At 34.1% G+C, this 27,429-nt stretch overlaps 4 protein-coding genes across 13 annotated transcripts; 2 read left to right on the top strand and 2 right to left on the bottom strand.

Annotated features, from left to right (window-relative positions):
* The first annotated feature begins 2,160 nt into the window (after nucleotides 1–2,160).
* LOC130727708 (ADP-ribosylation factor-like protein 2) lies at nucleotides 2,161–5,393 on the top strand. Of its 2 annotated transcripts, XM_057578930.1 has the most exons (5): nucleotides 2,176–2,486; nucleotides 2,621–2,731; nucleotides 2,933–3,095; nucleotides 3,570–3,650; nucleotides 4,893–5,393. In XM_057578930.1, the coding sequence occupies exons 1-5, from the start codon at nucleotides 2,422–2,424 to the stop codon at nucleotides 5,028–5,030; spliced, it is 558 nt and encodes a 185-aa protein (XP_057434913.1). In that variant the 5' UTR covers nucleotides 2,176–2,421; the 3' UTR covers nucleotides 5,031–5,393. The 2 variants fall into 2 exon arrangements, with proteins under 2 accessions (XP_057434914.1, XP_057434913.1); XM_057578931.1 differs by lacking the exon at nucleotides 2,621–2,731 and having other exon boundaries at nucleotides 2,161–2,486.
* Nucleotides 5,383–8,880, bottom strand: LOC130727707 (uncharacterized). Of its 3 annotated transcripts, none has more exons than XM_057578929.1 (9): nucleotides 8,730–8,878; nucleotides 8,528–8,599; nucleotides 8,330–8,404; nucleotides 7,970–8,053; nucleotides 7,048–7,117; nucleotides 6,865–6,956; nucleotides 6,426–6,467; nucleotides 6,180–6,260; nucleotides 5,383–5,712 (listed from the first exon to the last, which is right to left on the bottom strand). In XM_057578929.1, the coding sequence occupies exons 1-9, from the start codon at nucleotides 8,754–8,756 to the stop codon at nucleotides 5,641–5,643; spliced, it is 615 nt and encodes a 204-aa protein (XP_057434912.1). In that variant the 5' UTR covers nucleotides 8,757–8,878; the 3' UTR covers nucleotides 5,383–5,640. The 3 variants fall into 3 exon arrangements, 1 of the variants encoding a protein (XP_057434912.1); XR_009015426.1 differs by having other exon boundaries at nucleotides 5,645–5,712; nucleotides 6,180–6,316; nucleotides 8,730–8,880; XR_009015427.1 differs by having other exon boundaries at nucleotides 5,645–5,712; nucleotides 6,180–6,316; nucleotides 6,441–6,467; nucleotides 8,730–8,880.
* A 1,580-nt stretch (nucleotides 8,881–10,460) lies between these two features.
* Nucleotides 10,461–16,582, top strand: LOC130727705 (uncharacterized). Its single transcript, XM_057578919.1, has 15 exons — nucleotides 10,461–10,917; nucleotides 11,407–11,586; nucleotides 11,744–11,801; nucleotides 12,616–12,666; nucleotides 12,867–12,949; nucleotides 13,692–13,779; nucleotides 13,906–13,947; nucleotides 14,037–14,111; nucleotides 14,201–14,269; nucleotides 14,680–14,795; nucleotides 14,952–15,064; nucleotides 15,347–15,426; nucleotides 15,622–15,742; nucleotides 16,011–16,077; nucleotides 16,175–16,582. Exons 1-15 carry the CDS (start codon nucleotides 10,508–10,510, stop codon nucleotides 16,305–16,307), a joined length of 1,686 nt encoding a protein of 561 aa, XP_057434902.1. The 5' UTR covers nucleotides 10,461–10,507; the 3' UTR covers nucleotides 16,308–16,582.
* On the bottom strand, nucleotides 16,506–22,764 carry LOC130727706 (AP-3 complex subunit sigma-like). 7 transcript variants are annotated; one of them, XM_057578922.1, is made up of 11 exons: nucleotides 22,543–22,764; nucleotides 21,011–21,183; nucleotides 20,729–20,844; nucleotides 20,508–20,633; nucleotides 20,282–20,361; nucleotides 20,158–20,200; nucleotides 19,992–20,053; nucleotides 19,201–19,297; nucleotides 17,718–17,788; nucleotides 17,223–17,314; nucleotides 16,506–16,986 (listed from the first exon to the last, which is right to left on the bottom strand). In XM_057578922.1, the coding sequence occupies exons 5-11, from the start codon at nucleotides 20,348–20,350 to the stop codon at nucleotides 16,920–16,922; spliced, it is 501 nt and encodes a 166-aa protein (XP_057434905.1). In that variant the 5' UTR covers nucleotides 20,351–20,361; nucleotides 20,508–20,633; nucleotides 20,729–20,844; nucleotides 21,011–21,183; nucleotides 22,543–22,764; the 3' UTR covers nucleotides 16,506–16,919. The 7 variants fall into 7 exon arrangements, with proteins under 7 accessions (XP_057434905.1, XP_057434908.1, XP_057434910.1 ...); XM_057578925.1 differs by lacking the exon at nucleotides 20,729–20,844; XM_057578927.1 differs by lacking the exon at nucleotides 20,729–20,844 and having other exon boundaries at nucleotides 20,508–20,574.
* Nucleotides 22,765–27,429: the final 4,665 nt, after the last annotated feature.

The following is a 27,429-nucleotide window of genomic DNA, read 5'->3' as shown; positions in this document are numbered from 1 at the left end:
TAGTGGGAAAACGAAGGTTATTGAGTCGGACTGCAATTTAATTCCAATGTCAGGATTGTCACTTAGATCTTCTGAAGATCTTAATTGTCCTGAAATTCAAACTGATTTTTTAGTTGGTAAGTTAACTACTGATTTGCATGATTTTCATGTTTATAACTTGCAGAATTATTTTATTTTGGTTGTAATTTTATTTTTATGATTATTGATGTCAGATATGGTGGGGTTGTTAACTGCTATTTCTACTCAGAGAATTCAATTAGGTGGATTGGAAGAAATGAAGATGATTATGATGGAGTTATCTGATGAGAAGTAATTTCTCTAATATTTGGGATTATTGAGAGAGTCTTTCTAATTGTATGTTAAAAATTAGTTTAGTTAAGTGTTGATATCATCTAATTTATAACATTTCTAATAGGGGTAAAGTTGTATTTCTTGTGCTTGGGGACTGTGTGAGGATTGTGACTGAATATTTATTGATTCATACCAATGAGAAGCCTGTGGTTGTTGTCCAATATGCCAAGATTAAGAAATGCAGACGTAAGTTTAACTGGTTTGTTGATTGTTTGAACACCAGTTTCTTTCATGGCTTTGTATTTAATTTATGCTTATTTTGAGATATAGATGGTTGGTCAATTGGTGCATAAATTTTTTACTCGCTGTAGGTGCAAATTTGCTTCAGACATTGATACCTGCTGCTAAAATTAGCTTAAATGCTGATATTGACGAAGTTATATCGTTTAAGAACAGGTATGCAAACAAGTTTTTGATTTGATTAATCAAATGTAAATAATTTTATTTTATTTTATTTGAAAATACTGATTAATGTATTCAACCATATTTTTATAGGATTCTTGCAAGTAGTATAGATGTTGGTGGACCTATGGGTGATCTATCTTTTCTGAATTCTTCGTATCCAAAGATTGATGAAATTAAAGTGATATATCCAATTCAGGTATTTTGCTGGTGGAAAATGGATTGTTAAATCTAGATTTGGGTATAGTCTTGTCATTTGAAGTTTGTTTGTTTGATGCACTAATTGATTGAGGTGTTTGGATGTTTAGGACTTGAAGGATTTGGATTATGTGTGTTCTTTCTATGAACCAATGGGACATAATGGACTCTGTCTTAATGTCGATGAAAACTATTGCAATGTTTATGAAGTGTGTGATTTCGGCAGGTCCATAGTGTTTAATTACTATGACATATGGGAAGCATATGAAGCTTCTTCTTTTTGTGAAAAAAAGGCAGTGGTATGCTGATTGATTAGTATGAAATCTAAAGTGCAGTTGGTGTTTTTAATTATCTGTATGTTAGTTTAAGTTTTTATATTCTTTGGTGAATGCAGGCAAATATTTCTTGTGGGGGTTTAGCTGTTGAATTTGATAAAACTGAAGATGTTGTTCAACATTTTGTAAGCACAGAAGGTGGAAGTGAGGCCTCTAATTCTATTATTGGAAAATCTTTGTTACCATGCAAAAGGTTGTCTGTTGAGGGATCTTCTAAGGATGATGATGAAGGTTGTGAGAACAATTGTGCTGATGTGAAGGCAAGGAAGATTTAGGTGATATCAAATTACTTGGAGTGTTAGGTTGGAGTAATATTCAGTACTATAGATTTGTATTTTTTTGGGGTTGATGTTGGAAGTGTCTAATGTAAGCTATTTAGTATTTAAATTTCTTAGAAAGATGGAGTATGGTGTTTATTGTATATTGTAGTTGTCTAATTTATTTTGTTATCAAAGTTGTATGCCGTAATTTTCCTTCTATGTGGACTGGAAGTTTTTAGTTTTCTACATTTTAAGAATTATAAGACTATTGTATCTGGATTTGTAGATGTCATCTGATAAAGATAATAAAGGGAGATAATATGTTGAGTCATGGACCATTATATTTTATTTAACCTTTGTAATTTTTATTTATATCTTTGTTTTATAAGTAGTTCATATTTTAATTTGTTCGATAAAGCAAATAAGGTTAAAATATATTTTATGGTTTTTTATTTTGTTTGGGAAACAATTAAGTGAAATTTAAATATTTTATATTAATTAAAAAATTGTTAAAAATAAGCGGTCATGTCATAATGTGTGTTTTCAAACGGGCAGTGGTACACATGAATTTGGATCCTTTGGTGCAGTTTTTCATCAATCTCTCTAGTACAGCCTCTCTGACCGTTGATTTCATCCCATGGTCCAAAAATATGAAGCATTTTAATAAAAAAAAAAAAAAAAGTAACACGCACGTGACGCACAGCAGCAGGAAGCATTACAGTGAAGAAGAAGAAGAAGAACCACCGCACCGCACCGCACCGCACCGCAGAAACCGACGCCAGTCATCCCCACCAGTTGGCACCATCGTCGCGCAGCCACCAAGCCCATCATCTCCACCGTCCTAATTCATCTCCGCCACCAGAGGCCATCTGAGAATGGGTCTTCTTAGCATCATTCGGAAAATCAAAAGGAAAGAAAAGGAAATGCGAATTCTTATGGTGTAAGCACTGCTGCTTGTTACTTGTACTGCTCTCTTCCCTTCCATTCCATTTCTCTCTAGATTAATTTAATTTCATTATTTCAGTACAGTAGTAGTAGTAGTAGTAGTAACATTCAAAATCACCTCTTGTGTAGTGGATTGGATAATTCTGGCAAAACCACTATCGTTTTGAAGATTAATGGCGAGGACACTAGTGTCATCAGTCCCACCCTTGGCTTCAACATCAAAACCATCTCCTACCAAACGTAATCAATCTTTTACTTCTTAATTTGGTTGTGGTATATTCTAAGAGTATAATTGGTTTGTTTCTTGAATATCTGTGGAAGCTTTTGCTTGTAATTCCTTCAAAGAATGTTGTTAGCCTTTGTTTTGCTTAGTAGATATCTCAGTGCGATTTACTTTACTCTAGAATGTTAAGGCATTTTTATCTGCATTGACAATGACAGTTACACTCTGAATATATGGGATGTTGGGGGCCAGAAAACAATACGATCTTACTGGAGGAACTACTTTGAGCAAACAGATGGTTTGGTTTGGGTAGTTGACAGTTCCGATCTCAGAAGGTTGGATGACTGCAAAATGGAGCTAGATAACCTTCTAAAGGAAGAGGTTTGTTCAATATATAATGGTTTTTGCTTATTCACCTAACAAATTGCTTAATGTTAATGTTATACTTAAATGAAGATATTCAGTCATTTTTTCTACCAGTTATAAATCTATGCCCATTATGTTTGATCAATTGGTTGGCATTAACCATTGTGTCATATGTGCCTCTGTATCCAAGCGCAGTCATTGCTTAAAGTGAATGCTTTGCAGGATCCTAAATCCAGTTGCTTTCCTTTCCTTTAGACAACTTACTCATTTACCTCATAGGAGAAATTATTTTGTAAATTGTTACCAAAAAGTATCAAGTACTTCCATTTAAAAATGATAGTTGTGTTTGTTTTACCAGAACCAGCTAATATGTGTTTCTCATTGTTGCTAATTTGGAATGGTCAAATGATTATTACTCTTTTCTTTTTTGGGGGGCTTGTGAAGTACTGATAATTTCAAATCTCAATAGTTTTATGTTTCAAATGACAGAGGCTATCAGGATCATCCTTACTGATACTAGCAAATAAACAGGACATTAGAGGCGCACTTACACCTGATGAGATAGCTAAGGTAATTGCTTACAGAACTACTCATAGAAATAGCTGTAATCAAGTCTCAACCAGGGAGTTGAAATATCCAACCATAAGTAGTTATAGAGTATATTCTGAGTACAAATTTACATAGTAATCTTTTTGGGCGCTGAAACTTTGTCTTGGTGTGTCTGTGTATTTATGGAACTGGAGTTGGGGAGCATGGTTGTTGAACTTATATGTTGTGTAAAACCAATCATGTTTAGGACTTTCTGCAATATTTGTTTACTAACAGTATATTATTAGCTGATTTCTATTCAAACAATGGTCACTGAGAGGTAGTAAGTTTCATGCATGAACGTTCCCACTTCGTGGAATTGAATGCGTTGACTAATCAAAATAACTCATCTAGTAGATTTGAACTAACTAATTTGTAAATCAATGATCTTCACTTTATAAGGACCATCATGGCTATACTGTTGAGCAAAGTTTACAGTCCACTGTTTTCTCTTTTGGGGTGGGGGGTTTGCTTTCTTTGAAACACACCTACCCATGGCAGTAACTAATCATGATATATTTTTTTTTTATTCTTTTTATAATGGTGGGTTTGGTTTTGCCCAACTTAGGCAGCTTGTTGTAACATTGTTTCTTCAGTGATACCTGAAAGCATATAGTGTTTTCTCACTAGGTGGCATTGCATTGACAACATGGATAAAAAAATATTGTCATGATATGTAGTTCACATTTGACAAAATAAAGTGAAGTAAGTAAAATTGTTCATTCATTTGTCAATATCCTGAATAAGGCTATGCTTGGATAAACTAGGATGGAATGGAGTTGAGGGAAATGAAATGAAATAGAATAGTATTACACTTTCGTTGTGTGGATTTTTTTATGGAATGGAGAAAAGTACTTGTTTTATCTCATTCCCCCTATATTGGTTATTGGATGGAATGCACTCCATCATGTTCTAGTCCAATTCATTCTGTTTTAAAAAATTCAAACAATGGAATCTGTTATGATCCCATTCTACTCCATTCCATCAATTCAAACAGTACTTAATAGAAGCACCCCAAGCATATTCTCACAGTAATGTTTCAACAGCTTTGAACTGATTTCAGTGGGTTAGGCGTCAAATTTGTTCAATGTACTTAACAAATTGATAAGTATTGCAACATTTGAATTTTACTTACTTTTAGAAAACAAGAAGCTAATTGTTAGATATAATTAATATATAATTGTTTCTTGTAAGTTTTAGATTTTCTTATCTGTGACTGTGCAGGTGCTGAACTTGGAAGCTATGGATAAATCTCGGCACTGGAATATAGTTGGCTGTAGTGCATACACTGGTGAGGGTCTTCTTGAGGGATTTGATTGGTTGGTCCAAGACATAGCCTCTAGAATCTACATGCTTGACTAATGATTCTTATGCCAGTAGTCATGAAATGGTTCAACTTAGAAAAGCATCATTAACCTAATATGCTGTCACTGAAGGACACTGTCTGCTGCATCAATGAGATGTTCTGGATAGGATTCTTATCTCTCTTTTTTCCTTTTAAGTTCAAGCTTGTAGTCTTGTAAGGGATCGAAATTTGTATGAGGGATTTAAATTGTTTGCGCAAGATCATGTGTTCAAATTCATTGTCATCACACTCTCCCAAAAAGAAAACCAAGTTTGATATATTTTCCGTGCAGATGAAGTTGAGAAATAGGAAAAGAAAAAGCTCCCATCTGCGGATATAATCGTGTATTATGAGAAAAAAAGAGTCTTCTTTGGGCACCATTCTATTATTTTCTTTTATTTTTGTTGGTTAGCAGTTGAACACAGCACCATCGGCATCTGCAACAAGCTTTATGCCATGCATTCAAAACTTGGAAACAATTACATAACAGCCTTTTTCAGCTCATGATAAAACAAAAATCAGCAACATCTCATGTTCTTGTTTGTATTTTGTAGTATTACATGGAACATCAGAGTAAAATTGCCTTAAACTAGGTATCAATCGGACTAAATTGTACTACTGCAGCAGCTATAGAGCTTCCAATAGGAGTTTCTCTGTAAGAGCTTTTGAAAGTCCCATCACAGTATCAGCTGACCCAACCTATAACAAGGATCACATCGCTCATTTTGTTAAGGAAACGGAGAAAAGAGGGATGCATCCACATTTATCTTAAATATCACTCAAACATTCTCGAAAAATAACTCCATTTGCATAGATGTGTGGGAAATGCGTAAAAGGTTAAAGCTACAAATATTTTCTTGCCCATATATTAGAAAAAACCAAGAACTGGCAAAAGAGATTACAAAATTACAAAATTGGACATTTGGACCCATGAAAAGGCATTGAGTGCAAGTTTGGAAAATTTTCTGCAATTGATTCTAAAGTAAAAATCAATTCAGGAGAGAAGCATCTCAGAGAGTAGTTTTTAGGTGTTAGAATTTGATTCTAAGGAAAGGGAAATTGATCCATATATCATATGAATGTGATGCACATCATGAATCGATTTATGCCACATGGGTCTATACTATCGATTGCGAATAACTTCTTGAGAAAGCAAGATAACTTACCACTGCGTCCACAAAGGGTAAGGTCAAGGGGTGTTCCAGCATCAAACCCCCAGCAACATTGAATGTAACTCCCTCTTCAATCTGAGAAGCTCCCATCAAATAAGAAAACTCATAGTATTCAGGTTGACAAGAATTTCCTGAAAGAATTTCAAAAGATCATATGTTTTGAGAACTGGTTAAAGTACTCTTTTCACCTTCATACTTAGCTCAGTGCAAGGGTGAAAAGTGTACTTCTAAAAAAATTACCAGATTATCAATGACCTCGTCTGGTATTTCAAGGAAATAAACCTGTCATTTAGTGACAAATGTTAGTAACCTGTCAAGTCAAGAGAGAGACATACTGAGTTCATGAATAAAATGTATCAGTAAAACAATAGGGCCTGGTTGGTAGCTAAAAGATTTGAGCTTGATGGAGATAGGGGAAGAGGGATGGAAGAACAGGTGTCTCTCTTTTTCAGGTGAAGAAGAAAATTTCTTTCCCTACAATGAATCCTTTTAATACTTAGCACAGTCAACAAATAAGTAACATTGAAAATCCATTTCCAGCATCTAATCTTTATGTTGAAATGCACTAGGAAGAACCTAGCTTATGAACCTAAAGACCCAAATGGCATAAAACAATTCGATTTTTATTGACACAGAAGAACCTAGCTTATGGATTAGCTCAAGCACCAGCAACCTGTACCTCTGCACTTTCCCATCCCCCACAACGTTTTCCAGTCGTGAGGTTAGTTACCACAACAGACCCTACCACAGCTGCATGACTACCAGAGTATCCTGCAAATAACTCAAATTCGTGAATACGGCCGTTATATCTGCCTATAATTCCCAACAACAAAAGCTGGGGGCCAAAATTCATTATGCTAACCTTTGACGAATTCTCGTGCTTCTTCTTCACTAGTTGGTTTTTCTCTGATTATTCCTCTGTACACCACAACCTACAAAACATTAGTAGCAACAGTCGTACAAAAGTTTCGACTTAAACCAAAAGAAAATCAGTAAAAGGTGACCATATAGGATTTAGACTGTAAATAGAAGTTTACGCAAAAGTATATAGAATGTAAGATGTGGGGATATTATGCAAAAAAGTTTAAATAGACAGCACAGGTTAACCCCGACAGTTTCAGAATGAAATGCGGGGTGTGCAATTAAAGATCTGATCATAAAAATTAATGAAGTTTGATTTTAAAATATAAACTTCTCGTTTTAAAAAATCAATCAAATGGATGTCAATTTTACAGTTCAAAAAGAAACTGTGGACGACCAAATCCTACACAGCACAGTGCCTAAGCCAAATATTTAGCCTGAATTGTAACAAAATGGAATTTTCATTAGAGATGGTTAATACACCTGATACACAAGTACACAACTGAGCTTTATGAATATTTTCTGCAGGTTTATCTGCTTTAATTCGTACTATCTTTCTCCGTATAAGTAACTAATCTTTTTCATGTAGGAAGTTAACATCTTTGTAACAAGCTTCTGCTTTGGAGGATTCCTTATTTTTGTCCAAGATCAATGTTCTCTCTTTTCTTTCTGCTAACATAGTTATTTAATCAAAATGAAATTAATTTATATGATTCTAGACAGCAACTAAAACGTAAACTGGGATGGGCTATTGACTCAATGAGGCCTTGGCAGAAACTAGAATAGAGATTGAGAGTAACATAGATATTATCTGTAAAAGGAAAGTTAAAGTCATGTTTTTCTGCTTTATGCATATACAACTAAGTTAGCAGTCATTTATTATCAGCAAAAAAATAGTGAAAAACAACAAGAACGGTACATACAGTGTCAGCAGTGATTAACAGTGTAGCAGAAGCATCTTCCTCCAATGGACCTTCAGCAAGAAGCCTTTGCACAATAGCATCAGCCTAATAAGAATATCAAGGTTAGAAAATCTAAATGCACCATGTAAAAATCATTATGTGAGGAGAGTTTCAAACTGCTCATGAGTACATGTACAACCTCTCAACCAAATAAGAACTCTGAAAAAACAAGTGGAGCTCATCAAGTCAAGAACAACCATCAATAACTGACAACTATTCTATCCCCACAGCCACAGAAGCCTTAAAAAACCAATTATATCCACAAAAGAATAAAAAAAAGCAGGGAAGTTTAAAATATTGAAAATCAAAGAGTTGGTATACCTTTGCTTCAGCTAAGACCATAACCAAATCTTGAGGTTTTTCCCTCCTAATACTTTTCTCATCAATGTCTGCAGTCTAATGGTAAGCCAAGCTAAACTGTTTCAATCATTCATCACAGTAACACTGTAACAGTAATGAATTAAAGTAACAAGGTTCACACAACAACACATTGTGATTTGTGACATATAATAGTAATACCATTATTGTGAACTCGTATCCCATATCAGCAAGAATCTCCCTGCGAGCCTTTGAAGAAGAGCCCAGAATTATCTATTGCAAGACAACATATTCACAGATGAATTACAATATCCAAGTGTGAGAATGCAAAAATGCATCCATTCAGAGATTCAGTTGGTTATTATTTATCAGAAGCAAAGAGAGAGATAGGAATGCTGCTAACCTTGAACGAGGGATTTTTGGTAGCCATCTCTATTCTCTGGTTATGTGGCTGCTGCGAATGCGTGTTTTTCAAGCTCTTCGTTTGAAAGCTGCTTCCCAAACAACAGGAGGCATCAAAGGATAATAAATAAAATACAACCAAAAAAATAAAAAGGAAATTGATTATGAAACTGTAAATGAATGAACACTAATTTAAGCTGTGTTTGAAACTATTATCATTCACTTCAGCAGAGCTTATTTTATCATTTAAGCAATTATACAAGTGTTATGTTGAGTTACTTTACTCACTTTTTTAAAATAATTAAGCTATGAATAAGCTCTTATTATTTATTTTTAATATTATATATGATAAATTATAGAATAATTAAAATGTGATTATTAAATTTTAAATATTATAATTAGTAATTTTACTTTTCTTACTGTGAATTTTCTTAAAAATGATTGTATAATAATATAAAGAATTTTTTGTGAAATGTTCTGAATTTTTTAAAAGAAAAGTTCGTACAAAAACTTATAACTGTATCCATAAGAATTTGGGTGTCCTGCCATTACCGTCGTATTCTAGGATATGTATGTATCTCGCAATTATTTGAAATAAATAAAGATAACACAAGAATGAGAGTTGAATTGTGCTTATAAATTTTTCTTTTACAAATCTAAGATTTTATCTCAACACAAAACTTAGTAGATGCTAATTGATTCTAGTTTTGGTTATGATGATAAGCACGACGAGGAGTGCAAAATTAGAAGTTAGGTAGTAAAATTAACTTCTTAAAACTCAGAGTCATCTTTTTATTCCCCAAGTTACCTTTACCCGTCGATATTTAATCCTTACTTGTCACCTCGTCAGTAATTTACTGACGGTATGAACTCCGTCGGTGATTACTGACAGTCTGAATTCTCGGTAACATACCGACACTTGTCGATAAGTAAGACCGACGAGTGTTTTTAACATTCAGATTGCTTCTTAATAATCAGGGGATCAACATTCGCTCAACATAAACATCTTATGAACCATTAGTACTGAGTGCTGAAGCTTGTGATGCTTTCAACATTTCGCTTTTTCATCATACAATTTCTTCAGTGTCCTGACTTTTTCAATACATAACTTTCTTAGAACATTATTTCATAATCATTCTTTTTCACATGAAGCTTCTTCAATGTTTGACTTCTTTAGAATGTAACTTTTTCAAAACCTAACTTATTCATAGTCAATCTTTCTCAACATGAAGCTTCTTCATTTGGTCTTAGATTTTCAAAGTAGAACATCTTCTATCTTCATAAATAGTCTCTGTTTAGACTAAGAGCTTTATATCAACTTGAAGAATGTGTCCTTGCTTGTCTCAGCTTGACAATTGCTTCATTTTGATTTAGTGTAAAAGTCTTAAGAGAATCTTTAAGTTTCTTTCAGTGAGGGATTTTAGTCCTTGATATCAATAAATCTTGATTTCTTCACTTGATGAATTTAGTTCCAGAAATTTAGTATTAGTAGTTTTGGTACCATTTTTTTTATTTGATAGCATGTGTGCTTTTTTACAAGACTGTTTAAATTGGAAACATCCTTGTCCCAATAAATTTAGCCTTTTCATTCTCATATATAAAGACCTAACCTCGTAATTTTGCTTACAAAAATCAAACATGTATTACTTTGCCGCATAAGTATTTTTTTAATGATTTAGTTATTTTGTTAAAGTTGAGAATTTAACTAAGACTATTTCAAAAAAATAAAACCATTGCACTATAGTCACTAAACTATTACTAACAACCAAAAACTAACAAATGTGGCGGAGGAGTTTCAGCAGCGTCGCCGCACTGAAGGACAAGAAATGGGACGCGCTCATCATCGGCGGCGGCCACAACGGCCTCACTGCGGCAGCCTACCTCGCCCGCGGGGGCCTCTCAGTTGCCGTTCTCGAGCGCCGTCACGTCATCGGCGGCGCCGCCGTGACGGAAGAGCTGGTACCAGGGTTCAAGTTCTCCCGGTGCAGCTACCTCCAGAGCCTTCTCCGGCCGGCAGTGATGAATGAACTGGAGCTGGGGAGTAAGCACGGGTTGAAGCTTCTGAAGAGGAATCCGTCGTCGTTTACGCCTTGTCTTGATGGTCGCTACCTTCTCTTGGGGCCTGACAAGCACCTCAACCATTCTGAGATTTCCAAATTCTCACAAAAAGATGCTGAAGCTTATCCAAGGTGTCTCTCTATTCTGTTCTTCATTCTTTGTCACATCAAGTGTTAGAAGTCTCAGTCTCACATTGGCTGCCAAACAAGTGTTTATAAAGGGAGGGTAGAGCAACCCTCAACTCTTGAGCTAGCTTTTGGGTTGAGTTAGACCTCCCTAATCGCATTCAAAGTATCTTTGGAATTGGATGATATAATAATGAATAGCACAACACCTTTGAATGCCAGCACAGTAGAGTAGAAATGTAGAATAATGATTTAGAAGCTTTGAGTGTGCAGTAAGAAAAAATTAAAATCTGGTTTGTTTAGTTGAAAATGTATGTATTTCACGAAATTTACTCGGAAATATATTGGTGTTCTTCATTCAGTCTGTTCATTGGCCTTTTGATGATGTGAATTTGACCAACCTTTATTTTCAAGCTGCATTGGTTGTATAATAATCGTAATTTAGCAAGACTTGTGTGTCTGTTAACCGCCGTTCTGTCTCTTTTTATCATTCAGATATGAGGGTCAGCTTGAGAAGTTCTGTAAATTCATGGATCTAGTGCTGGATTCGCCTCCGCCTGAATCTTTGCAGCATAAGTCGTCGCTTAATGAAAACCTGAAGAATAAAATACAGAACTCGGTATTTTGGGCGAGTTGTCTACGGCAGGCATCCTCCTTGGGGCAAAAGGATATGGTGTAAGTGTGTGTTTATTTCTCAGGAATTTGTTTTTTTTACAAGTAATACATTGCCTTTACTGTGAATGCTAAGCAGTAAAGGGTGCATGATAACTAGTAATTTGAAATTGTGAATTGAAGCATCAATCTACATGATGTCTGTTTATTTATTTGGCAGGGACTTTTTGGACCTTTTGTTGTCCCCAGCTTCTAAAGTTTTGAACAACTGGTTTGAGGTAATCTTATGGTCTCTAGTCTAATCTAAAGTGAACAACTGTTTTGAAGTAATCTGAAGTTTTGACGAATTGGTTTTGACTTTTGAACATTCTAATATCTTTTCGTTTAGCCCTTCAACATCATACTCTCTGACTAGGCCTTTCAACTTTGAACACATATTTTCTTATTTCTTTGAAATTTCACTTTGATTGTGTTCATATGTAGTGTCTTAGAAATTCGTTGTACATCATTTTATTTTTATTCCCTTTGAAAGATAAGTTCTACAAGAGACTGGCTGCATATTAGAATAATGAATTTCATAAATTAAATTTGCACATTATCTTATTTTCTTCTTTCCATTCATAACATACTCCATCTCATAGTTCTTCCTCAACCCCTTGACATCTATTCCCTTGTTCTATGGTCGTAAGACCCCCACATTGACTCGATAATAGGCAAAGTACCCTTTGCATATGCGCGACTCTCCACCCTTGAACTAGGTTTTGAGTTGAGTTAGGTCTAGTTCACTCTCATCAATTCTCCTATGGAATTAGAGCCTATTTCAGTTCCAATGTAGTGCCACCCGCAGATGTCCTGTCATATGAAATGCTTCACATATTGAGTCTTGAGGGCAGGGGGTGTGTTTAGATGCCGTATTGGCTGGATATTTGGACAAATTACCCGTTTATAATGACCTGAGATAGCTTTTAAGGTTGAGTTAGACACTTTCTGTTCTTAATTCAAATACATTGTTTAATTATCCATGCAAATAAATTTCGAAAGTTAGCTTACTAGTGGTGTAATCTTCAGATTTGTTTGATACTATTTATGCAGGCAGATGTTCTGAAGGCAACCCTTGCAACTGATGCTGTAATAGGAAGTACAGTAAGAACAGTTATATTTGGTGTAAAAATGCACTATATTTAAAAAACATTTTCAGATAAAATATATCTGAATTTCTTTATACTTCTTTGTGAGAGAAGTTGACAATAATGGTGCAATTGTGCCACTGAGTTTTCTCTGATGTAAATAGAATAATTTTTTCATCTTTCATCTCATATTGTATTACTAAATCTGTAATGCAGGCCAGCGTCCACACCCCAGGAAGTGGTTATGTTCTACTACATCATGTGATGGGAGAATCTGATGGAGATCGTGGAGTTTGGTCGTGTGTATCTCTATTGCTAATTTGATATCTATATCATGCATCACATGAATGGAATACTGCTATTTGCCAAAAATATTTTTCCTATGCTTTTACTAGTACTTTTTGGGCTATGTTACACCAGTATTGATTTTGAAAAGTTACTGCTGTATGGTGAGTCAAAGGATTTTAGAATACAGAAGATAACACATAAATAGTACACCATATTATTAACAATTTTATTCTAGTACAGCTTGCACTGTTGTAAGGGACTGAATGCTGAGTGGTAATTGAAAAATGACAGTAAGTTCTGTGTTACAGAGATGAGAATGTTACAATGATGAACAGTCAAACAAGACAGAGTAGGATTAGGAATGAAAGCATTAGATAGAAAATCAAAGTAGCACTTAATGTAGAAAAAGTGATATAGTCTCTTCTGACGTAGTTTAAACATAACATGTGAAGAAAACACACTAAAGCACTAATAAAAGGGTAGACCAAATGGAGGGTAGCCTAACAGTTAGAGGTAGTTTGAGTTGCTTCGTTTACATTTTCAAAGTTTTAAAGTATATGAGCAACTTTTCACACCCCCCTCCCTCCCTCCCTCCCCCCCAAAAAAAGACAAGAAACACAAAAAGTTGCGCAAATGTATATTTTTAAAAATTATAATGTGACTGGCAGTTCTATCTCAAGATAAAATAAATTTCCTTACCAATGATTTCTTCATTTTATAGTTGAGTGATTAGCATGTCATTATTCCATGTAGATATGTTGAAGGTGGAATGGGCTCAATATCCAAGGCTATTGGCAGTGCTGCTGTGGAAGCTGGAGCACATGTTATAACAAATGCAGAGGTATGTTAGCTTTCAAATTTACACACTGCATAAATAATTCTTCTATTACCTCCCCCCGCACCTTTTCTTTCTCTGTTTTTTCCCCTGCTGAGGCTCTAAACAGCATGATATCCTGTATTATTGTAGGTGTCTCAATTGTTGATCGAAAACTCTAGCACTGTCCGTGGGGTTAGTGTTGTTCATGAGTATACTCAATCAAGAAGGTTTTTAGAGGTGGATCGTAGTAATTAAATTTTAAAGATATGGCTTACATATAGGTGATTTTGGCTGATGGTACTGAAGTCCATTCTTCAGTGATTCTGTCTAACGCGACTCCGTATAAAACTTTCATGGTAAATTCTCAAACTAGCTGCAAATACACTTCTCTGGTACCTATATTTGGTGTTGGTGCTAATTTGAAGTATCTGCCAATATGAGCCAGGAATTAGCTCCCAGCAATGTCCTCCCTGATGATTTTGTCCGTGCAATTAAGCATTCTGACTACAGTTCCGTAAGTTAATTCACTACTTTTTTCTCAATTTATTTTTCTTTTTTGATACCCTCAATCTCTAGTACATGTATTACTGAACTAAAATAATAGGTAACATACACAGTGTGCTTTTATTTTATTGTCTGGTAATGAGGAAGAATGCCTAGAATTCATCCACGGGGAAATCATATCTCTGAGAAAAACTTCAAATATTAATCAGTTGCTAGAACAGGGATAAAGTTCTATGCTAGCCGCTGCAACTATCAAGCAAAATACCTGGCAAAGACAAATTTTGATTTGGCACAATAGGGTTTTCTCCCCCTTTTCTTTCTCAAAATTATGGAAATTATGATAGATTTTGAGGAAGTTTTTTTAGTGTTTTTGTCTTCATTAATTGCCTTTCTTTGATTTGTTAATATCTACTGAAACAGGCTACTACAAAAATAAATATAGCAGTTGATAAATTGCCCCAATTTCAATGTTGCAAGCTAAATCATCCTCATGATGGCCCGCAGCATGTTGGCACCATTCATATAGGTTCTGAGAGGTATGTTAAAATTGAATCATTATCTCACCTATTGTGAAATCATGCTGTTTAGTCAGTACGTACATTTTGCTGTAGTCTTATACAATATGGACCGTTGCAACTTATTTATTTTCAGAGTACTTATATTTTTCTTTGCCCTTGTTAATTTCTATTCAGCGTGGAGGAGATTCACTCTGCATGTCAAGATGCGGTGAATGGAGTACCATCAAGAAGACCGGTTATTGAGATGACAATTCCCTCTGTTCTGGACAAAACTATATCTCCGCCTGGTATGTTGCGTTTAAGAATGTGATGATATATTGTTTATGAGAGGCAGTTTAGCTACTTTGCTTTCAATGCATTTTCTACATATATTCATTTTATTTCTCAACAATTTTTAAGTGATTTTGTTTTGTTTTCAATGTTCCATTGAACTTCTTTAACTCAGACTGTAACTGTAAACATGGATTGTGTTTCAGCAGTCATCTGGTTAATTTATCTGTATTTGATTCCTTCATAATAGTTGAAATATGTTAAAAACATCTAGTTGATGAAATCTGTTTTCTTCATAGGTAAGCATGTGATCAACCTGTTTGTGCAGTATACACCCTACAAACCATTGGACGGTGACTGGCAAGATCATGACTACAGAGTAAGTTTGTTTTGGATGTTCTAGTTTCATGATTTTTTTTTTCTCACCCTCTGTTGTGCTTTTCAATGTCCAGAGTTGTTTTTTCTTCCATGGTCACGCACTTGTGTTTGCTCGTTGCCACTTAGTGCTAAAGCTACTTGTCGTGGAATACTTTATATTAAATGTGCCTCGTTATATCTCACCTGTTCTGTTCAGGAATCATTTGCACAAAAATGCTTCACATTAATTGATGAATATGCCCCTGGCTTCAGCACATCAATCATTGGTTATGACATGCTGACTCCTCCAGATCTTGAAAGGGAAATCGGTTTGACAGGTCACTTTGCCTTATTCACTTAATCAAATACCTTTGCAGTTTATATTTTTACAAGCTAAATGGCTTTTCCTAGGGCACAAAACCCTGAAATTAATTGAGAAAATAAGTTGTTTTTTTCCTATTAGGCGATAAAAGAAGTTCATTAAACAAAAGGTTACAAAAAGAACGAAGAAAACATGGATGAATCTTAACATGAGTTGATGTTCTGCTTGAAACCACTAGTTCATTTTCACTATTAACATTTGATCCGTTTTTTTCTTTCTTTCAGGAGGGAATATATTTCATGGTGCTATGGGATTGGATTCTCTTTTCCTCATGCGACCTGTAAAAGGATGGTAAAATAAATTTGAAGTGGCCTGTGATTTAATCTGGTTTAGTTTTCTGACATAGAACTGATATCTACATGGTTGTTTACATTGATATGGGGTTTAGGTCAAACTACAAGACTCCACTTAAAGGGTTATACTTGTGCGGAAGTGGGGCACATCCTGGCGGTGGAGTTATGGGAGCTCCTGGACGCAATGCTGCTCATGTAGTTCTTCAAGATGTTAGAAAAACAACTTAAGTGGTGATACTCAATTGTAGTTCTCGCCCAAGTTGTTAACGAATGCATACAGGCTTGGATAGATAGATCTTTCAGTGGAATCACATGCAGAAACTTCTCCAAATCTTTTAATGGTGCATTGGATGGAAGAATCGCGATAATGGTTTACCAAATATGCTGAACATTTGCATAACAAACTTGCAGATGGTACAATTTGGATTTCAGAAAACTAGAACTTGTAATTCCTTGACAATCTAGCAATTGGTCAATGCATTGATTCTAGCAGTTCCTGTTTGGTACAGGATAAAAGCTCATAAGTTAATTACAATGTGTAAGAATGTATTTATACAATGTAAACATTTCAAGTCAATGCAATCAAATTGATTGACCAAAATTGGTATCTGTTGGGAACAATGTGTGGTCAGAGAAGTTGAAAATTGTTTCTTGAAGCCCCTACGTTAAATGAAATCTTATTCGGGGTGTCATTCATTGCTTCAATGCTTCAATAAGAAGCACCTACATCAGAAGAAAAATGCATCTAACTGACTTCCCAGTTCCCTCATCAAAGACACTTCATTTCACATCTCAAACCCCTCGCATGTGGGAGAGCAGATCCTTCCGCATGAAATTAGACTACCGGGACCTCCAATTTGAAACAGATTTTGAAACAAGATTCATGGTATTGGATGCTGCTTCAAGCCTGCATTAAATTTAAAAAATATACAATTTTGATTAGAACCTATTCTCCACAAAATGTAAATGTAAAAAACAATTTTGATTCATCATATCATTCCATCTGCATAATAAAACGGTTGAGCTTTTATACTGAGTGAAAAAACCCTGGTTACTAGTTTACCAGAACGTAGGGCTTTCTTATTGACCATGATAATGCAAAAAAGTAAAACCATGTTAAAAACAAGAGGAGAGAGAGAGCACTTTGATATTTCTTCAATAGCCTTCAAAACTTCAGTTGAACTTGTCTCCAACACCTGGCCTCCGAAAATAATCTCATCTAGTATAGTATGTATCTGCAGACAAACTCATTTTTCAGGATCACATAAAAATGGAAACTTAAGATGCTTGGTTCTAGGTATTGACACTATCGAGCTACTGAGCAAAAGAGTAATTCATTTTCCCTAAACTGAAGGACAATTTTTCAAAGCAACCCAAAATGAGTGAAAAATAAATGTTTAACTGAATCGTCAATTTTTTTTTGAGTAAAGCGGAACAACTTAAGTCAAACACTTCATGTTCGAAATCTAATCAGCAAAACTCGCAGGTTGCAGCAAACTCTAGCAAATCTCCATACACAGAAGAAAATGTTTTCCCTCAATAATAATTCAGTTTCTAATTCATTTCTTGCAATATAGTAAATTGTTATATAGTCAGTTTGTGCTAAGAATTCATAATGGAGGGCACACAGCATACAACCTTGCTATAGTTGAACACGACATCAAGCTCACAAACATTTCTGAAGCATTTGTCCAGCGTTTCAACTAAGACTGAAGGAAGAAAGGCACAAAGTAAGCAAATTGCCCATAATAAACAATCACGTATGAGGCAGTAATTAAACTGGTTAGAATAGCTGTATAATCGTCAGGCAGAATATAATGGATAATACATAAAGCAAATACTTATTCCACCAGGATCCTTAGCATAATATGCAATAGAGTTTAGATATCTAAACAAATGACTGTTTTATGGTTAAATAGATCATTAAAACCATTTACCTTCAATGGAAATTCTGAGAACAATGGAGTTCAAAATGTGACAAATTTAAAATGATCTCAAAAACATTTGGCTCAAATAATAATTCAACTAAAGGCTTTTCAAAAAGGGAGGTTTTGTGCCGATTTGTCATTAGATTTTACATCATTTTCCAATATATGTATCAGCGAGAACTAACAACTTGTATAAGATTCCTTTTATTCCTTCAAAAATCTAGAATTAAACTATTGCACAGGAATATTTTTTCACCTGCTTATAGTGTAAACGATAACTAAGCCATATCCTCTGATGTGTGGTCCTCTACATACATGGATCAAATATCATCATTAAGTTCTACCAAAGAACGGAATGATCAATAAAGTATCAACATCAAATGCTCTTTTAATCAGATTAACCTGTACACTTGATCATACCGTTTGAGTTTTGATCATTGCTAAAATTGTCAGTTAACAACAGGATGCTGTCGACACTTTTTAACCTCCTAAACTTAAAGGTTCTATAGATTGTATGTAGCAAAGTTTCACCTTTTTGTGCTTTACACAACTTATAATCATTTTGTGAGTGTAAAATAGGGGGGTGTCCATCATATAAATGGCATCTTGGTGCTATAAAGCTCCTGCTATGAGTGGGGTCTGGGAAGACGTTAAACCCACTATGTAAATCTATAGTAGGCAGGGCATTTGCAAAAAATTTACTTCCACAACTCATACCTATGACTTTTAGGTCCCATGGTGACTTTCAACTGTTAAAAGTTAAAACAGGGCTCCCTTACGTATCATTTTATTTTTTACGTAACTTTTGCAGGGAAGAATTTTAGAAATTTTAATTAATTGTTTCAGTTAGTTTAGGGATGATAATGGTAGGATTAAAGTCCAAGAAGCACATTATATGAGCTAGGAAAATACTTTAAGAGTTTCTTTCTTGTCATCCAAGTTTTGTTATTATACTTGCTATTAAGTTTCCAAGTATTAAATAGGTTATGACTTCAGACCTACGAGGTTCTAAAACCTAAATAGGTTATGACTTCTAGAAGCCACCTTCTTTTGCTGTCTTACCCTACAATATTGAATTACATCAGTAAAAAAAATAAACAGATCTTCTAGATTTCCATACTTCATGCGATGCAATAAAATATTTACGTAATACCGACAATTTCCAATAAATGGACAGTTGTTTAGGAACCTACCTTGTATCAAGTCAAGCATGGCAAGCTCGTTTTCAGAACTATCAAAAATAAACACAAAGTACAAAGTTGCAAAGTGCTTGTAGACAAGGCGAGCATCCTGAAGAAGAATACAACAAATGAATCCATAACTTATTTTTTCAGATAAATAAGATGAAGAAGCTAAAGTTTGACCCAACGAAGACAGGCAGTCAAAAAAAGATAACAACACAGCACTAGCTGCCTATCATAACAATAGAAGAGTAAAACCACTATATCCACAATATGAAATCAACAATAGACCTAACAGCGAGCCTTTTTTTTTTGGCTTAATACAGCTATCCTCCACGAGAACAACCCTGTTTGTGCCAGGAACATCCATATCATAGTGGGGCTAGCTCTGCCAGCAAGAGTCTTGTCCATTCACATAACTCAAACCCAAGACCTTGCTTAAGGGGAATCAAGCATGTACCACTTGAACCAATCAGGCAACCACCCATTGGTCTTAATAGCGAGTCTCCAATTCTAAACAAAGTGTACCCTCGCAACTATATTCATAGTAGTCTTTCATACTTTAGTTTAAAAGCAAGTTCGTGGTAACTGAGCTCTAGCTCGACCTCTTTTCACCACATGCCAACTTAAATCAATACCATAAATTCCTTTTCACATATATTACACCACCAAAAAACAATGCCAAGAAAAAAAACCCAATAAGGCAATTACAACATTCTTTTTTATAAATTACTCTTTTAACAACTAGAGTACATACATTATGATCAAAACTACAGCAAGTTGAACATGGAAGGATAAAATACCGGGCCAAAGAAGGACTCGGCATCCACAAAATTGCTGACATGTTCAGGTCTACTGCATAAGACTGCAAGAAAAATAAACAAAGTTGACAAACATAGGCAACATAGAACAGAAAATCAAACACACACAAACAAAAGTTCATGGAGTCCAGAGATTAGGAAGAGAAACCAGCAAAGACATTGCGAATAAGTTGCTGCTGCTTCTCCACTGGCTGAGCTACCACAACATAAAACACACAGTGTGAAAATTGCATCCCATATGCGAAAGATTTGAAGTTTGAAGAGAGAGGGACCTGATATTCATAGAATTTGGAGAGACGAGGCTTCCCCTGCGTGTTCAGAACCAGCACTGCCCTTATCATTTTGGGTTTCTCTGTCGATAACAAAATCACAATTCAAATTCACTTCATATATCACAAGCTTGTATCACTGATCGAGAAAACACAGGCGAAGAGGGAAACAGATGAAGAACACTGTGCTGAGATGGAGAAAAGGAAGGCGAAATTGAACAGGACGCACCAGTTTAACCGCTCCGGAGAAGAGTCTCCGATCAGATCGATCGCCGATGGGCGAAGAAGGATTAGCACTGCAATTTTCGAAACGCAGCGTTTTCTCAAATGTGTGAGGACTGAGGAGTTAGCAACTCTGCCATCAAAGCATTTTTTTTAACAAAATATTCTCATAACGGGTCTTGAGCATTGAAATCACATTATTTAACGTGTGATTGGTTCAAGTAGTACATGTTTGATTCTCCTTAAGTAAGGTTTCGGGGCTCGAGTCTTGTGTTTGAAACACCCCGTTGGAAGAGTTAACCCCACCATGATATGAATGTTCCGGCCCGAAAGAGGACACGTGTCTTACCAAAAAAAAAAAATTCACATTACTTAAATGCTCTATTTGGTTTTACGACAAAAATAGAGAAGCATACGAAAGAGAAGATAGAAGATGAGTAGATAAAAAAGTGAAAAGTAGTGTATTTTGTAGGTTGTTTTGGTATAATAGAGAGAAAAGATGGTTACTACCATCACTACGATTGCTTCCACCCCCAAATGTCGATGTCGCCATCGCTATCACCACTGCTACCGCTGCCACCACCATCATCACCACATTCCACCGCCGCCACCATTGTCATTGTCATCGTCACTACCACTACATACCGCCAGAAGCCACCACCATCACCACCACAATCACCTCCCTGCACCGCAACCACCACTACAGTCATCGCCAGTGGCGGATCCAGGACCCCAAGGTCAGGGGGTTCAAATTTTTCAAATAAGCATATCGATAAAAATATAATTAAAAATAAAAACAGACCATAATTATAATTCTTAATATATCTCATGAATTTGGGAAATCAAGCTTCACACAACAAGAATTAGGGAAAAAAAATAGGGAAAAAAATAGACATATCCAGCTTTTTTTTTGTAAGCCAATGATATAATAAAAAGGCACAAGGGGTGCCATCCCAAAGATTACAAGTAAGCAACAAAGAAAAAATAAGACACAGAGGGAGAGGTACAAAGCAGCAGCAAGGCTGCAAACACACAACAGAGGAAAATAGCTAAAACTGCAATTACAGAGTTGATATACATTTTTTTTGAAAAGGCCAAAAGAAATATACTAATAAGAATAGGAATGCCAAGCTACAGAGTTGAAAGTTTCAACGATAAAGCAGCTTTCTTTATCTCGCTTGCCGTTAGTCCGTCTAGCGCCTTTCTTTCGGTTGGGGTCCGTCCCGGGGATTAGACCGCGTCGGGTTCTATTTTTCTATTTATAATGACTTTGCCCAACCATATCCAGTATAAACACAAAGATGATAATACAGATGTACATATCCAAGAAAAAATATTTGCCAAATCATCTCCCACTTATAATTGTAACACCAAAGCCATGCCTCCACTGTTTCCTGATTCTCTTGTTTCACCCTCTAATTCTGATTTTCATCAATCATCCATACTTACAAGTTGTGTAACCAGGTTACCAGAGGTAGCATGTGATATTCAGTAATTAAATCAAAAGAATGATTCAGCTCAGTGAGGTGATATAGACTATAGGCTACATAGCTAACTACTCAACAAGAGGATATATGTGATTAAATAGAAGAATTGTTCTGAATATTTCAGCAACTTATTAAGGTCATTTTGATTAATAGAAGAACAAACAGATTTTCAGATTTAAGACCAATCCCCTTCATCTAAAACGTGACAAATGGTCTCCAATACTACTATAATCTGTGAGAATTATTATGTACAGCAATAAAACTAACCAACAATTTCCAAAACGCATAGGACCATTGTCTCCAAAACTAACCAACAATATCTTGTCTCCAAAACGCATAGCTATATGAAGAGTTGGAAACATTAACTAGCCACAGGAAAGAAAAATCAATTTCCCCCAATTTTGAAACCTAGGGTTTCAGAAAAATATTTCTCATTCTTCAGATATTCACCATCTGAAGAAAATCCTAGCCTCCGCTCCTTCCCTTCTCAATTGACAATCAGACAATCACGATTCACGCATCTACAAGAACCCAAGAAGAAACAAAACAAAATACCTGCATACGAAGGGAAGGGAAGGCGAGGCGTGGCGTGGTGGTGGTCGGTGGTGGTGTCGCCGTGCCGTGATGAGGGTGCGAGAGGCGGAGAGGGTGAGGGCGTCGTCTGGGCGTGGTGACTGACTGGTTGGTGAGCGTGAATTGATTCGTGAGAGTGAGACTTGAGAGCGTGAGTCGTGAGTATCAGAGGCAAGGCAGAGTATGTGAGTGTGAGAGAGGAGTAAGTGGAGGGTCTGGGTGCAAATCTAAAAACTCAGGGGGTTCAAAAAACAAATATTATAAGGGGGTAAGTTGAATTTTTTTTTTCTTCAGGGGGTTCAACTGAACCCCCTGGACTTGCTGTGGGTCCGCCCCTGGTCATCGCCACCATTATCATTACTGTCGCTTTTCAATACCACCACCACGTCATGCCACTACCACTACCCTACAACAGTGTCACAATCGCAATACTCTCCACCAACACCATCCACCACCACCTTCCACCATCACCACAACCACCGCCTCCATCACTTTCACCGCCATCGTATCGCCACCCCACTACCTACCACCATAAACATCTCTCTCCACCATCGTCAACTTATCATAACCACTGCCACATCTACAACCACTACTATAACCATCGCTGCCACCGCTATTGGTGTAGCCACTTCGGTCGTCATTGCCATCCTTAGTTCCTTACCACTCACTAAACCACTCTTATTTTTATAATATATTTAATTAATCAATATTTCATGAAACATAAGTTTATATTAATTTAAACGAAATGATAAGTGTCCCTAAATGATAGCTTAAGTGGTAAGAGGTAAATGATATATGGGTTGAGTGAGAGAGGTCTAGAGATCAGTCCCTGACAGACGGAATTTATTTTTCCGGTGTAACAAAAAAAAAACTAAATGATAAATTATATAGTATATGACCAAACAATATATAATACTAGCGGGATTACCCGTGCAGGACTTTTGTTATTTACAATTTAAATTTCATGTAATATTATGTTTTGTATATTTTTAGTAAATATATTTTAACAATTGTTTCAACTATATGTTCTTAATAGTGAAAATTATGTATTAATCTACCACAACTTTTTACTTATAAATTTTTAATATGAAAAAAATTAAATATTTTAAATTATAAGACTTAAATTCACTCAAATTTTTATATATGCATTAAATCAGTATTTTAATTTTTTTATACATGTTTAATTATTAATATTTGATTGATTATTTTTCATATCAATGTTTCTATTTATAATAGCAATAACACTAATAATAATATATATATTTTGATTCAAAATGTTTGGTGAATGTGCATTTCCTTAAGGGATTTCGCCTAGGCTTCTGGTCCGGGTTCGATCCCCTCTAAGGGAAAATATAATACATTTGTGGTCAGGGACATTACTACCGTATCCCGAGCCAGATTAGTCACGTGGGGCTCTTTTCCCCCGTGGTGACTGGTGGCCAAAGGACAAAAAAAAAACATATAACAACAAAATGAAACCCCACTTCTAATAAAACTCAAATCAAATCATAGGAGAAAATCGCCAGATTAAATAAACCAAAATAATAGATAATTTACGAAAATTATTTAGATCTAGAGGCTTCTCTTATTTTTGAATAAACTCTCATGTGACTATTACTTTTAAGTTTGAACTCGTTCCTCTTTTTTGTCCTTGGCTCTTTGATCATACCTTTGGTAACCACCGCCTACCAGGGACGATGGAGGAAAAATTCATTTTATCAATCCAAGCAGATAAATTGAAGGATGTTCGTCTTTCCCCTTCATGATTTAAAAAAGGGGTGAAACAATATATGATGGTGAATAAAAAATGGATGAATAAGTAAATAATAGGATCATGAAATAGGGGTGTTCATAACCGAACCAAACCAATTAAAACCGCTCAAATCGATCCAAAAAAACCAAAAACTGAAAAACCGAAAATAGCAAAAACCAATATTTACGCTAATGGATCGGATTGGTTTTCAGTTCCCATGTTCTAAATCGTACCGATCCAAACCAAACCGAAAGTATTTATTTATTTAAATTTTGACATACATAATTACCCATTTAACCATACTTATAATATTTTATTCCATGTATACCCAAACCTTTACAGTAATGTGTTTAACATTTTCCAAGTTAGGAGACATATGTCTTCTTTTCATTCAGCGAAAGTGAAACATATCAGTGCGTACATAATTCATTTCTTACAGTATTGATGTTAGTGTTAAGCATGATATCTTGTCTCTGTAACTTTTACAGTGCTTCTTGTTTTATGATTTTATTTTCTATTTTGTTATGTATTTCAAGATTTTTACTTTCTTTGAAAAACTGAAATCCAATCCAATCCAAACCGATAAAAATTGGATCGGATTTGAAAAAAAAAATTTGGGTAATTAAATTATAAAACCGAAACGATTGATAAATTATTTTTCTCTATAGTTGTTTCAAATGAAAGAAAAATTGAAGGTGAAAGTTCCTTATCATGAAATTGAATAAAGAATTGAGAAACAGAAAAATGAAAGGGAGGAAATAGAGGAGTATGAAAAATATGGAAGAAAATTGAAAATACTTACCATGGAGTAGACGAAATGAGAAAAAAACAGGATGGGTTTTTTTCATAAGAAATTTTAAAGATGGGAGGAAAAAGTATAAGATGAATAGGAAATGGAGGAAAATGAAAGTCCTTGCCTTGTTTTCGAGGAGGTATGCACAAAAGGATGCTGAAATATTTTGATTTATTAATGTTTAATTTTTTCTTAAAATAAAATACTCATTATTGGTCAATGAAAAATTAATCAGAAATTAAACATATCAACAAAATTATTTGTATTAAATGTTCTAAGGATTCATTAATTAAATTATATCAAAATGTTATAGATTAAATAAATAATGTGAGAAATGTCTCAAAAGAGCAAATGAATTCTCTAACCAATGCACATGTATAGCAAAATTAATTATTTTTGCATTAAGATAAAATTAAAGCATTACCTAGCACATGATTGATAAATTATTTTTCTCTATAATTGTTTCAAATGAAAGAAAAATTGAAGGTGAAAGTTGCTTAACATGAAATTGAATAAAGAATTGAGAAACAGAAAAATGAAAGGGAGGAAAGAGAGGAGTATGAAAAATATGGAAGAAAGTTGAAAATACTTACCATGGAGCAGACGAACGGAGAGAAAAACATGATGGGTTTTTTTCATAAGAAATTCCAAAGATGGGAGGAAGAAGTATAAGTTGAATAGGAAATGGAGGAAAATGAAAGTCTTTACCTTGTTTTCGAGGAGGTATGCACAAAATGATGCTGAAATATTTTGATTTATTTATGCTTAATTTTTTCCTAAAATAAAATATTCATTATTGGTCAGTGAAAAATTAATCAGAAATTAAAAATATCAACAAAATTATTTGTATTAAATGTTCTAACAATTTAATTTCGAAAATGTGGAATATTTCATTTTTGAAATTTCAATTCTTTAATCAATCTTGTCTAATTTAATTAAATTTTTTCGTTATTTCTTACAAATTATTTCATTGTTCCAATAAATTATCAATTCTTGAGCATCAAGGTTTTTAAAAATTGAATTTCAAAAGACAATTAATTATACTCATTAATTGTAGGAATTAATTAGAGCCATTAATTTCAATTATAAGAAATCAAAATTGTAGTTTCTAAAATAGGAATATTTATTCAATTGCAAAATTTTTGAAAAATTAAAAAAAAAGAAAAATGATGCTAAAAATTTTTAAAAAATATATTTATTTTATTTTCAAAAAATTATTTGCTCATCACACTCATTTTACAACTAATCTAGTAATAATTAGATTTTAAACGATTACTATAGTAAAGGAAATTCGAATTTCAAAAAAATTAATTTATATTTTAAAATCATTTTAACCATAATATTAAAGAAAAACAAATAAATGAATTTTAGAAAAAAAAAATTAAAAGATCCAATATTTATTTCTATTTGAAATAATTACGAATATTTATTATAACTATTTAGAATATTGTTAATTAAAATATTGAAAATAATATTATTTGGAATTATATCCTTACTTTGATAGTTTTTATAAGTATTACTTATGTTTTATTCTTAATAAAGATTTTACCTATATTAAACTTAGCAATTAATGTGACAAAAAAGTGGAAATATATTTTTTTGTTTTGGAAGGAAAATGAATTACTTAAGAGGAGACATGTGGCATAGGTCTTCTAGAAGAAAACCTTCTTTTCATATATATATAGATATAGATTGAAAAATTAAAATAACATTTACGTTGAAAATTAAATTAAAAAGGATTTAAATTAATTTTATTTTCTGATTTTTTATTATTTTTGTTCTATTTTAGAATTCAATTTTTTTTTATTATATTAGATATATTTTCAAATAAAATTCCTAGTAAAGGTTACATAAAAAATTGAAATTAAAATCAATATTAAATATTGAAAATCTGTACTTTCGAAACAGATGAAAAATTAAAATAATAATTACGTTGAAAATTAAATTAAGAAGTATTTTTTCCGATTTGTGATTATTATTTTTTATTTTCGAATTTAATTTCTCTTATCATATTTGTAATGTTTTCAAATATAATTCCAAGTAAAGGTTATATAAAAAATCGAAATTAAATATTAAATATTAAAAAATTAAAACATTAATTTTTGTGATTAATTATTCAATTAAAAAGGATTTAAAATATTTTTGAACTTTTAAATAAAGGTTACATAAAAATTGGAATTACATTAAATGTTATTAAATAGGGTGAGTCATGATTGTATGTTGTGACAAAAAAGTAGAATGAATATTTTTTTTCTTGGAGAGAAAATGGATGAATATGGAGGTGCCATGTGTCATAGATCTTCTAGAATAAACCTTATTTTCA

This window comes from Lotus japonicus, chromosome 1, assembly GCF_012489685.1.
Source record: "Lotus japonicus ecotype B-129 chromosome 1, LjGifu_v1.2".
Taxonomy (NCBI): Eukaryota; Viridiplantae; Streptophyta; class Magnoliopsida; order Fabales; family Fabaceae; genus Lotus; species Lotus japonicus.
The sequence above is the reverse complement of the archived record's forward strand: the minus strand, read 5'-3'. Positions and strand labels throughout refer to the sequence as shown.

What these genes read in the sequence shown, in the direction of transcription:
- LOC130727708 (XM_057578930.1), top strand. Translation starts at nt 2,422, where the DNA reads ATGGGTCTTCTTAGCATCATTCGGAAAATCAAAAGGAAAGAAAAGGAA. An exon ending in AAAACCATCTCCTACCAAAC is followed by an intron (nt 2,732 to 2,932) that starts GTAATCAATCTT and finishes TGACAATGACAG; the next exon opens with TTACACTCTGAATATATGGG. An exon ending in ATAACCTTCTAAAGGAAGAG is followed by an intron (nt 3,096 to 3,569) that starts GTTTGTTCAATA and finishes TTCAAATGACAG; the next exon opens with AGGCTATCAGGATCATCCTT.
- LOC130727707 (XM_057578929.1), bottom strand. Translation starts at nt 8,756, where the DNA reads ATGGCTACCAAAAATCCCTCGTTCAAG. An exon ending in GGGGATGGGAAAGTGCAGAG is followed by an intron (nt 6,468 to 6,864) that starts GTACAGGTTGCT and finishes ACTAAATGACAG; the next exon opens with GTTTATTTCCTTGAAATACC. An exon ending in TACCCTTTGTGGACGCAGTG is followed by an intron (nt 5,713 to 6,179) that starts GTAAGTTATCTT and finishes TCCTTGTTATAG; the next exon opens with GTTGGGTCAGCTGATACTGT.
- LOC130727705 (XM_057578919.1), top strand. Translation starts at nt 10,508, where the DNA reads ATGTGGCGGAGGAGTTTCAGCAGCGTCGCCGCACTGAAGGACAAGAAA. An exon ending in GATGCTGAAGCTTATCCAAG is followed by an intron (nt 10,918 to 11,406) that starts GTGTCTCTCTAT and finishes TTTATCATTCAG; the next exon opens with ATATGAGGGTCAGCTTGAGA. An exon ending in CTCCGTATAAAACTTTCATG is followed by an intron (nt 14,112 to 14,200) that starts GTAAATTCTCAA and finishes AATATGAGCCAG; the next exon opens with GAATTAGCTCCCAGCAATGT.
- LOC130727706 (XM_057578922.1), bottom strand. Translation starts at nt 20,350, where the DNA reads ATGATAAGGGCAGTGCTGGTTCTGAACACGCAGGGGAAGCCTCGTCTC. An exon ending in CCGAGTCCTTCTTTGGCCCG is followed by an intron (nt 19,298 to 19,991) that starts GTATTTTATCCT and finishes ATTCTTCTTCAG; the next exon opens with GATGCTCGCCTTGTCTACAA. An exon ending in GCTATTGAAGAAATATCAAA is followed by an intron (nt 16,987 to 17,222) that starts GTGCTCTCTCTC and finishes AATTTAATGCAG; the next exon opens with GCTTGAAGCAGCATCCAATA.